The sequence below is a fragment of the Taudactylus pleione genome, unplaced genomic scaffold (assembly GCF_031769625.1).
Source record: "Taudactylus pleione unplaced genomic scaffold, aTauple2 ptg001285l, whole genome shotgun sequence".
Classification (NCBI taxonomy): Eukaryota; Metazoa; Chordata; class Amphibia; order Anura; family Myobatrachidae; genus Taudactylus; species Taudactylus pleione.
Genome location: NW_028285685.1, coordinates 118,656 through 130,488, shown reverse-complemented (window position 1 = coordinate 130,488; position 11,833 = coordinate 118,656). Strand labels below are relative to the sequence as shown.

Sequence of the window (11,833 nt, the reverse complement as noted above, 5' to 3'; positions counted from 1 at the left end):
AGATGCTTGCCATCACAGTCACGCTTTTTTTCCCCAGGGCTGGGGTCTCCCTGGGGAAGTGCCCTCCTAGAGCCAGGGACTGAGTCCTGCGCTGCCACTAGACCACCAGGGACAAGAGGACCGGCGCAGAGCGGAACGCTCCGCCGTCCCTGGGGTTAACTGCAGGCCAGGGGAGGATGCCTTCCCTGTTGAACAGCCGGCTCCTCACCCACTGCATAGCGCACCTTTCCACTGCGGTCTGGCACGCTGGCTATACTCTCCCAGCTTCTTATTTCTGAGCTCTGGCGGCAATTTTCTACAGTCTGTCGCAGCCTTCAGTGGTGCGGAGCCGGATCCCCCTCTGCATACCCGTCCACGTTAGCGAGGTCAGTTATGTAGCGCTTGGTCCTACCAGGTACAGAGCCTGTGTAGTTGACGGTAAGCGCCAATGTAGCAGGCTATTCTGCATTGTATGTGACTTATGCTAGTGCTGTCTACCTGTATATTTATTTTCTCTGTCAGCCATTTTAACTGTCCCTTTTTCTCTTTACAACAGACCCCTACAGTACAGGTGCTATTCAGGGGGGGTTCAATTGTATCACAGGTTTTTTTTTTTTCTGTGTATAGTGTCACATACACTGTGTCTGCTGCCATGTCAGGCAGTGAGGAGTCTGTGCAGATCTCTGCAGCTGTCCTGGTTTCCTGTGTCAGATGTAAGGCAGGAATTGGGGAAGAAAATAGGGATAGGGTAGACTTGTGTGCTACATGTGCTTTCCCAGGTCCCTCTACAATATCCTGTGCTACTGAGGAGCCCCGTTGGTCCTGTCTTGCTCATGTGTTAAAAGCCCTAGTGGGACGCTTATCAGCTCCGCCCTTGTATTGCTCCATTGGGTTCACGCAGCAGCCATTGGTCCCAGCTCCCTTGCAGGGGTACCCCGGGCAGATGATGGTGGCACAATGTCCCCCTCAGCATACACCTCAAGTATCTCCGGAAACCTATTAGATGAACTCTGTCTACCACGGTACAAAACCGAACAGAGATTTTGCAGGAATCACTGCTTCAGCCTGCTAAAAGGCTATTATTGTCATCCCAGTCTACACATTATGAGGAGAATGACATGACGTCAGATGATGGTGAAATTCTTGACTTATCTGATTCTGAACCCCCTCCGAAGTCTAAGATATATTCCAGGCCTCATACGGGCGGTCCATATGAGCATGGTGATTGAGGACAAAGACCTACCTGTGGCTAAGCCTACATATGCTTACTTTAAGGATGTTAAAAGCACTGCTGCAGTGTTTCCCCTGTCTGGTCAGTTAGTGGATCATTTGGAGGCATGGAAGTCTCCTGGGAAGGGGTTTCAGCCTCATCGACATTTTAGCATATGCCTACCCTTTTGCGAAGGATTATTTCACTAAATGGGAAACTCCCCCCTTAGATGGATTCTCACGTAATGCACTTGGTGAAGAGAGTGACCCTACCTATGCCTTCCATTTCCTCTCTGAAAGATACTATGGACCGCAAGGTGGAGGTATGTCTGAAATCAATTTACTCCCTCGCTGTTGGGGCCACCAGACCGGCTATGGCTGTCTGCTGGGCGGCCAGAGCCATGGAAAAAGGATGCCTTGGAAGTGTCATTGTCTTCAGGGGCTACCAGTGGGCAAATTGTGCTAGTGGGCACATTAATAAGGCACCTTTGGATGTTAGCCTGCTTCTAGGCAATTTCAGCTCGACGCTCCCTGTGGTTACGCTGTTGGAGAGCAGATGCAGATTCCAAGAACGGCTTGGAATGTTTACCGTATAATGGTCAGGTCCTGTTCGGTCCTGACTTAGACAGATTTGTGGATACGCTGGCGGCAGGTAAGACTAAAGTGCAGTTCTTTTCGAGACCATCAGGTGCCAAGAAGGCTGAAAAGCCCAGGAACCAAGCTTGGAGCACCAGACATCCGGCGGCTAAGCCCGACGACAAACCCTCAGCCTGACGGGAAGGGCCTTCTCTTGGGGGACTCCAAGGTGGGAGGCCGACTTCTTCAGTTCGCCCAGTGCTGGTGCCAGACCACCACAGACACTTGGGTAAGGGAAGTGGTCTCACGGGTATGCCCTCTCCCGCAGAAGGCCTCCCCATCAGTTCTTTACCACAGACCTTCATTCACACCAGGAGAAGGCTCTGGAAATCCACAAGGTAGTGCACTCTATGCTCCAGGCAGGGCTTGTAGTGCCGGTCCCGTTACCCCAAAGGGGGACGGGTTATTACTCCAACCTCTTTCTGGTACACTAAACGGATCGTACCGCCCTATCCTCTACCTCAAGCCCCTAAACAAGTTTCTGGGGGTACCTCAGTTCAGGATGGAAACCCTGCATTCCATTATATTGGCTATGGAACCTGGGGATTTTATGGTGTCTCTGGATATTCAGGATGCCTACCTGCATATCCCGATTGCTTCCACTCATCAGCGTTTCCTCAGAATTGCAGTGGCAAACCAACATTACCAGTTTCAGGCATTACCATTTGGCCTCTCTACAGCTCCAAAGGTGTTTACCAAAGTCATGGCGTCCCATTTGCGGCTGCAGGGGGTCCGCCTGCTACCTTACCTGGATGACCTCCTGCTGTTAGCCGGGTCTCCAGAGGTACTTCACTCAGTCGTCACAACGTGCATCCAGAGGAATGGTCTCTTCACCAGGAAGTATTTCAGCTCCTAGTGGACAGGTGGGGCCTTCCTGAAATAGACCTCATGGCTTCCCAGACACAACCGCAAGCTGCTGGTGTATGGGTCCCGAACAAGAGACGCAGAGGCTCTTCTGGTAGACGCTCTGTCGGTACAGTGGACCTTCCAGTTTGCGTACCTGTTTCCTCCGTTCTTCCTCGAGTACTTTGAAAGTTCAAGCAAGAAGGAGGCACAATCCTGCTGGTAGCTCCAACGTGGCTCAGACGTCACTGGTACTGAGATCTTTGGAGTCTCTCCATCGACACTCCGTTGCTGTTGCCTCAACGCCCGGACCTGTTGTCTCAGGGTCCTTGTCTTAACCCAGATCTGGGTCACCTGTCTTTGACGGCGTGGCTCTTGAGACATCCCTCCTAAGGTCGAAGGGTTTCTCCAGCTCCGTGGTGAACACCATGCTCAGGGCTAGAAAGCCTGCTTCGGCCAGGATTTACCACAGGGTGTGGCATACCTATTTTGAATGGTGTTGCCTTAAAGGGTACGATCCTCTGGTGTTTCAAGATATCCAGAGTTCTAGCCTTCTTACAGGTAGGCTTGGATTCAGGGTCTCCGCCTCGCCTCCTTAAGGGTGCAGGTTTCTGCCCTGTCGGTGTGGTTTCAGCATAGGATTGCTCCTCTTCCTGATATCCGCACCTTTATGCAGGGGGTCCTTCGCATTCAGCCTCCCTTTGTCCCTCCAGTGGCTCCTTGGGATTTGCCTGTAGTCCTGAGGGCTCTACAATGATCTCCATTTGAACCCCTGGGCTCAGTGGATTTCAAATGGCTTACAGCTATGGTTTCCACAAGAAAGGATGGCCGGCCAATAAGCAAACTTTAACCCGGTGGATTCGCATGGCGTTATCTGAGGCTTATACTCATGACGGCATAACAGCGCCGCCCTCTGTGACCGCTCATTCTACTCGGTCTGTGGGTACCTCGTGGCCAGCTCGGTATGGTGCCTCTGCTGTTCAGCTGTGTAAGGCGGCCACGTGGTCTTCTGTCCAGATCTTTGTGAGGTATTATGCTTTTGATACATTTGCCTCTCAGGATGCTTCCTTCGGGAGGTGGATTCTCCTTTCTGCACAGGAGCATCCCCTCTCTTGATGGATACTGCTTTGGAACATCCCCAAGGTATCCCTGTGGATCCCTAAGGACCCTGATGTAGAAAACGAGATATGGTAAGAACTTACCTTTGTTATCTCTGTTTCTACGAAGTCCTTAGGGTCCAAAGGGCGCCGACGTTGTCACCCTGTGCTCCAGTAGGGTGTTGTTCTGGTCACCAGTCTTCTGTCTCCTTTGTGTGAGAATGATATTCTTGTGTGTGCCAGACTTTCTTCTCTCTTTTTCTCCTCCTCCGGCCTATGGCTTAGTACGTAACTGAAGGTGCCTTGGCCTGGGGGCAGGGTATAGGAGGGGAGCCTTATGCATCCTGGGAGGATGAAATTTTTAACTGCATGGTGCCCGGTTGTCCCAACTCACCTGTTCCCCCAAGGTATCCCTGTGGACCCTGAGGACTTCGTAGAAACAAGAGATATGGTAAAAACTTACCTTTGTTATATGAGCTGACATAAAACAGGGCTGTAGCAACACTCCAGTCACACAGTATTTCAACATTTTAAGTTATCCATCCACAGATAATTGGGATGTGTGCCATTAATATAAAAAGAGGGTGGATGTACAGCGCTAGGGAAATCTTAACAATAAATATAGGGTTAGATAAAGATGCAATACAAATGTATAATATTTTAATATGAACTATCCCAGGGGCAGTGACAGGTATCACTGTCTATGCCGTCAGGAGGTGTTTTGGATGCTGCCACAAGCCGCCATCGCAGCTTGTTTCCTTCTCGCTCCCTTTCCGGGACGCATTGTTCTTCTGCCGCAGCTTCAGACAGCCTCCTTTGTTACCAGGCAACATCGATGCCGAACTGGGATGCCTGCTGGGAGGTCAGGATGCCGGGCAGCCACACATACTTCTGGGACCACTGGATGATAGGCACTGGCTCAGCTGTTGGTCATTAGCTAATCTCCAGCTTTGCTTGTTATTGATGCAATATCTTTTAAAAGTCTGCCGGTTCGGCACCATCTTGCTGGTTATAGCGTACCCTTAGCATGTGTATTCCGGTTCCTGTCAGTCGTATTCCCTGTCAGTATCCATTTTCATAGTGTGAGACTTCTGCATAGCTGTGACTCCAATGGAACATCTAATTATTCACTCGCTGCAGTTATCCAGAGCAGTGCCACCAGCATTCGGGAAGTTCACAGCAAGTGGTTTTCATCTCAAGCCTGACCTTTGCCTTTGGGCTTACTGCACCTGTGGCATACCCATCTAGCGGCCTCCATTTGTAGCCTGGTCCTCTCAGCCTTCAAGGCCGCATACCACCTTGGCCCTCAAGGCTGCACCTTGCCACTAAAGCTGCAACTCGGCCGTCAAGGCCTCATACAAATGACAAGGCCGCACCTCGGCCCTCAAGGCTGTATACCACCTACAAAGCTGCACATTTCCATCAATGTCACACCTTTGCCATTTTGGTCGCCTATCTGCATTCAGGTCACTCCTTTTGAAGTACAATAAAATACAATACTTTCTGTACGTTATTATAAATATTATTTTCATTATAATTGTAATTTCCTATTTTTTATTAAATTTGTATAACTGTATATTGATGTTTAGTCTTATTTTAAATGGCATTTGATATGTAATTTATAGATAAATACTGCATCTCTGCTGTAAATATAAATGTAATATTATTGATGTAATTATTCTAGATCCCTTTATTTGCAGTTAAGCAATGTAATGTGCTGCCCCTGAAACTCAATATTTCCCCTCACCCATGATACTGTAAAACAAAGGAAATCCAGCACGGGATAGTGGGGGCCTTCAGGCTTTATGAAGATCCAGTCGCACACACAAAGGAGAAGGTCCTGACCTATCCAACGTTTTTGAATCAAGCAATTTTTATTGAAAAACAAGTTTACAAAATTTACAAAAATACAAACAAAATAAAGTCATCAGTTACATATATGATAAATCATACATATGATACAAATAGACAAAAAAAATCTGTTTATCAGACAATATACAAAAGTAGGTATAAAAAAAAACACCTCAATATACAGAACATACAATATCAGTGATTAAAGAACATAGATATGCTTATATCAAGGAAAGCACGATATATTTGGATAAGTCGATTATCTTTGCCCGAGCCCAGGCACACACATCCCACCCAAAATGGAAAAAAGGGAAGAATAGTTAGCTCTGCCCAATCTTGAATGGCACCATCTATCCCATTTGTCATGAAATTTAGACATAGTATTACGGGATTTGAACATATGCTTTCCGTGTCTAATCACATCACCCACCAAGATTCTCCAATTAAGCACATCAGGAGGGTCAAATGCAAACCACCTTCGGGCTACAATTACCTTGGCCAGTTTAGAAAGACACATAACATAACGGTATAATATCAGGGAGTGTGTTTCCTCCAGGTCAAGTCTGAACAAGCAAATTTCAGGGCTGAAGCTCGGTAGAGAGAGGTCCATTACCAATATGACCCCCCAAACATGCTCCCAAAATATATGAACTAGCGGGCATTCCCATAGCAGGTGCCAGAAACCAGCATTCTCCTCCCTACATCTAGGACAGAATCATCCCTAAAACCAGCACGGTGCAAAAAAACAGGTGTACGATACACTATGCAGGACATAAAAATTTACCTGTTGATACCTAACACAGGGTGTAGTGTATTTAATTGAACTTAATATTTGAGACCAATGTTCATCAGAGAGTTGGCCCAAATCTCTGTCCCATTTTAGCCTAAGGGGTATAAGCAATTCTGGAAATATTCTATCATTGAGAACTGCATAGATAGAAGACACCCTATACTATGGACTTAACAGGAGATGGGGAGAGTACAGGAGAAGCACAGGCAAATTGTGTATGTACAGCATGTCGTAATTGCAAGTACCGAAAAAATGCTGTATTAGGAATATTAAAGTCAATTTGTAGCTGCTGAAACGATTTGAAGTTTGCACCCTCATACACTTGACCTAGAGTCCTAACACACTTCAGGAGCCATATATTATCCGATGATAATTTAAGTAGTTCAGGATAAGACCTATTAAACCAGAGAGGGGAATCAGTATCCTTATCAGACCAGTCAAAAAGGGTATGAGCGTAACGACAAATTAACAGAGCCTGACAAAGTAAAGGGGGTAACCCAGAAGCAGACATACCAGAAAGTAAAAACAATAAAGGGGTAATGAAAGATCCCACCCGTTCAGCCAGGAAGCCCAGTAACGTTGTACCAGCGGAACCAGACACCCAATCAGATAAATGATCTAACTGAGCAGCTATGTGGTAGAACCGAAGATTAGGAAGATCCAGCCCCCCAGAAGCCCTAGATCTATAAAGGGCTTTAATGGATATTCTAGCAGACCCATGACCCCCTATAAAAGAGGAGAGTATACTATCAATAGCAGAAAACACCCTCTTGGGAACATAAACTGGGGAATGTTGCAGGATATATAGATACTTGGGTTGAATAGACATTTTAAATAGATTTATTGGTCCTAGAACCGACAAAGGCAATTTTTTCCAAACATGGACCTTTGCTTTAAAATGAGCTGTTATAGGATCAATATTTTGCGACATATAGTCCGAAGCCAGTGGCATAATCCACACACCCAGATATTTAAATCTTATGGTCCACTGCAAGGGGCAAGACAACTGCTCTCGTTCCGGGATACGGCCTGACATGGGGAATAAACTAGACTTATCCCAATTAATAAGTAGTCTTGAAAAAACACCCATCATGATAATAATACCCAACACCGACTCCAATGAAAATAAATTCCTATAACTATATCCAGCAGGAAACGCCCTCAAAAATAATTAGAACCGGTCCCCTGGTGGAACAATCATTTATAAATCTTACATCAAAAACAGAGGATGTAAACTGATTTAAGGTACTTTCTACTTCAGGGTCCATAGGGGTCCACAGGGTGACCTTGGGGTATAGCTGGATCCTGGATCCTCGGGCACCACGGAGTTAAAGCTTTCAGCTGCTCCCAGGATGCACTTGGGTCCAACCTCCCCTATACCCCGCCCCCGAGCCACAGGCACCTCAGTTTAAGATGGTGCCCGGCCGGAGTCGGGTCACCCTGCGGGGGGGGGCTGCAGGAGCAGCCCCCTAAAGCTTTTTATTTTAACTTAGTTTAATTTTTTTTTTACTATAGTTTTTTTCTCCAGAGCGGCAGCGATGGGCTGTCTGTACAGACGCCCACGCAGCCGCTCCTCCCTGCTGGCGCTGCGACACCAGCACTGAACTGGGGATCGCGGCGGGGGAAGCCAGAGTCTGTACTAGCCGGACTCTGGTTTCCCCCGGGACTGCTGCCGGAAGACGCCGGGGAGATTAAGGTAAGCCGCGCACCGCTGATTAGCGGCGGTGCACGGGTTCCTTGTAAATGCAGTCCCATGCCCCCGGTCTAGGGGACAGACCGGGGGCGCTAGCGGTGGCGGCGGGCCCACCCTCCAGCGGAGGCATACCCCTCCAGACCACTAGACCACCAGGGTAAATTATGCGGCAAGCGGGATGCCGGCAACCCGGGGGTTAAATATGCTAGCCAGGGGAGGAAGCCTTCCCTGTCTAGCGGCTCCTCCCCTCAGCTCAGCGCGCCTTTCAGCACGGAGTCTGGCGTCGCTGAGCTGCAGTTACATGGCAACTCCTCCTCTGAGGTCTCCAGCGGCCATTTTCTTACTGGCAGCGCAGATCTTCAGGGAGCACGCGGACCGGTCCCCCTGTGTACCTCTCCCCCGACAAGGACAGTGTACACAGCAGTATAGCCCTCCCAGACACTGAATCTGGGAGGTTGTAGTGGAAAGGTGCAGTGAGTATAACTTCCTGCATGGTATGTGACTTTTGCTAGTGCTGCCTGTCTGTGTCTTTTTTCTACTTACTGTCAGCCTATACCTATCCCTTTCCTTCTCCTACAAGTCCTACAGGTGTGCGGGGGAAGGGTGTTTCTACAGACCTCGCCTATATAAATCACGTATTTGTGAGGTCCGTCACATACAGTTGGGTGCTACACAGTACCATATTGTGGGCTGTTGTTCAGCACACTTGTGAGTGCGCACGTTTTCTTCCTAGGTCATGTCTGAGGAGGAGATTGAGCACTCCGGGGCTCCGGTATTGTTCTCCTGCAGGCGCTGTTCTGCAGGAGTGGATAGGGAGGATTTGTCACAGAACGGCCTGTGTGGACGGTGCCAGGCGCTCCCTGGTATGTCTATACCTCCCATGTCGCAGGAGCTACCATGGGCGATGTTTTCCCAGGTGCTGGTGTCCATCGCGGACCGTCTGTCGGTCCCGACTGCCGCCCCTACTAGGGCGTTGCCTCTGCCTGCCATCCCCCATTCCCCGGGTGTCCCACAATTATTGCAGACTCCCCCGGGGTCTCAGCCTTTTGGTCCCTATGCGGGGTTGCCAATGTATATTCAGTCCACCCCTGTGGCACAGCAGGCTGTGGTGCCGTTTCAGGCTCCTGTGGCAGCTCCTCCACCCTGGGTGGATGCGCTTTCCCACACTGTCCAAGATTTGGCGGCAGCATCTTCGGCTTTTCAGTCGATGTTGCGCAGTGACGTGCCCTCGAGGGCGTCTAAACGCTCAGTCATGGCGCAGGCTGCGCATCTTTCGGATTATGAGGGGTCCTCGGATGATGGTGAGGTGCAGGATGACTCAGCCTCAGATGCCTCAGTCCAGGAGGTAGACACTAAGTCTTCCATCAATGTGCGGGCTCTGGTTAAGGCGGTGCGGGCCATTCTTCTGATTGAGGATGAGGCACCCGCTCCCAAGTCGAGGTATCCTAGTTTTAAAAAAGCTAAGGTTACTTCTGCAGCGTTCCCCTTGTCTGATCAGTTGACTGAACACATGGCGGTGGCCTGGCAGACACCCAGTAAGCGTTTCCTGCCACAGAAACGCTTGGCGTCCAATTATCCATTCCCGGAAGCGCATTGTAAGAAATGGGAAACTCCGCCTGCAGTCGATTCCCATGTAACACGCCTCATCAGGAGTGCTACTTTGCCATTGCCGTCTATATCCTCGCTGAAGGATCCTACGGACAGGAAGGTGGAGACTTGTCTAAAGTCTATTTATTCTCTCTCGGGCTGTAGCCCGGCCGTCCATGGCCATCTCCTGGGTGGCCAAGGCCATTGAGGGGTGGGCCAACGCCGTGGAGGACACGTTTACGGATGAAGCTCCGGACGTCCAGAGGGCGTTGTTAGGACAGATGAGAGATGCCACCTCCTACATTGGAGAAGCATCTTTGGATGCTAGCCTGTTGACCTCTAGGGTTTCGGCGGCAGCAGTGTCTGCTCGTAGATCCTTGTGGTTGCGGTCTTGGAGAGCAGATGCGGATTCAAAGAAAGGCTTGGAGGCCTTACCTTTTAATGGAGAATTACTATTTGGTCCGGACCTGGACAAAATAGTAGATACCCTGGCGAAACCCAAGTCAGCCTTCCTCCCTTCAGCTACTACACCTGCTAAGGTCCGGAGCTCTGCCTTTCGTTCCTTTCGGGTTCAGGGCAAGGCAAAGGGTCAGTCCTTCCCAAGGCAGTCCGCACCCAAGACCGCTTCAAAGCCAAAGAAGCAAGCCTGGAGTGCTAGGCGCCCTTCTTCCAAGCAAGAAGATAAGCCTTCTGCGTGATGGGACGGGCCTCCCTCTGGGGGACCCCAGAGTGGGAGGCCGACTTCTTCAATTCGCCCAGTGCTGGCACAATACCACCACGGATGCCTGGGTGCGAGAAGTGGTCTCCCAGGGGTACGCCCTGTCTTTTCGGCACAGGCCGCCTGGCCAGTTTTTTTGCACAAGTCCTTCTCAGGACAAAACCAAGGCCTTGCAGGTTCAGGAAGCCATAGAGGCCTTGCTGACGGCGGGGGTCATTATACCCGTGCCACAGTCTCAACGTGGGATGGGGTATTACTCTACGCTGTTTCTGGTGCAGAAACCCAATGGCTCTCATCGCCCCATCCTCAATTTGAAGTCCCTGAACAGGTTTCTCAGGGTTCCCAAATTCAGGATGGAAACTTTGCGTTCCATCATTCTGGCGATGGAACCAGGGGACTATAAGGTCTCCCTGGATATCCAGGACGCCTACCTCCATGTGCCTATAGCAACATCGCACCAACGGTTTCTGCGGTTTGCTATTCTCCACAACAACTACCAATTCAGGGCTCTACCCTTTGGTCTCTCCACGGCACCAAGGGTATTTACCAAGGTGATGGCGGTCATGGCGGCTCATCTTCGCAGCCAGGGTATACGGTTGCTACCGTATCTAGACGACCTCCTCTTGCTGGCAAGCTCCCCGAGGTACTGATCCAGCATCTCCACCTGACGGTCGCTTGTCTACAGGTGCACGGCTGGTTGATCAACTGGAAGAAGTCCTCCCTCATCCCATCACAGCGGATGGTTCATTTGGGGGCCCTGCTGGACTCTCGTCAGCAACGGATTTTTCTGACTCCAGAGAAGGTCTCCTCCTTGCAGCTGCGGATTCACAGTTGTCTGAGCAGTGGCAGAGTGTCGGTGCACTCAGCGATGAGAGTTTTGGGGTCCATGGTGTCGGCATTCGACATGGTGGAGTTTGCTCAGTTCCATTCCAGGCCCCTGCAGGGGCTGATTCTTTCGGAATGGAACGGATTGCCACACAGGATCCGCTCTCAGATGCTGGTGTTGTCCTCGGAAGTGCGTCTGTCCCTAGCCTGGTGGCTGCAGACGGCTCATCTCCTAGAGGGGCGCCCCTTTTGGATCCCGGAATGGGTTCTGCTCACGACAGATGCCAGTCTCCGGGGTTGGGGGGCGGTGACAGGCTCCTTGTCACTTCAGGGTCGTTGGTCGGCGGAGGAAGCGATTCTTCCCATCAACATCGTGGAACTGCGGGCAGTATACAGAGCCCTGCAGTTGTCCGGCACCGCTCTTCACGGAAGGGCCGTTCAGGTGCAGTCAGACAACGCCACCACGGTGGCGTACATCAATCACCAGGGAGGGACTCGCAGTCGAGCTGCGATGTTGGAGGTGTCTCGCGTCCTGGCTTGGGCGGAGCGCTATCTTCCAGCTCTCTCGGCAGTTTTCATCCCAGGAGTCCTCAATTGGGAGGCAG

At 50.3% G+C, this 11,833-nt stretch overlaps 1 protein-coding gene across 1 annotated transcript in view; it reads right to left on the bottom strand.

Moving 5' to 3' along the window:
* Positions 1–11,833, bottom strand: part of LOC148443391 (uncharacterized) — an 89,136-nt gene that overhangs the window by 42,500 nt on the left and 34,803 nt on the right. The window contains exon 11 of the mRNA XM_088462892.1: positions 6,959–7,131. Coding sequence (XP_088319018.1) covers positions 6,959–7,131 — 173 coding nt within the window. The remainder of the gene's footprint in view (positions 1–6,958; positions 7,132–11,833) is intronic.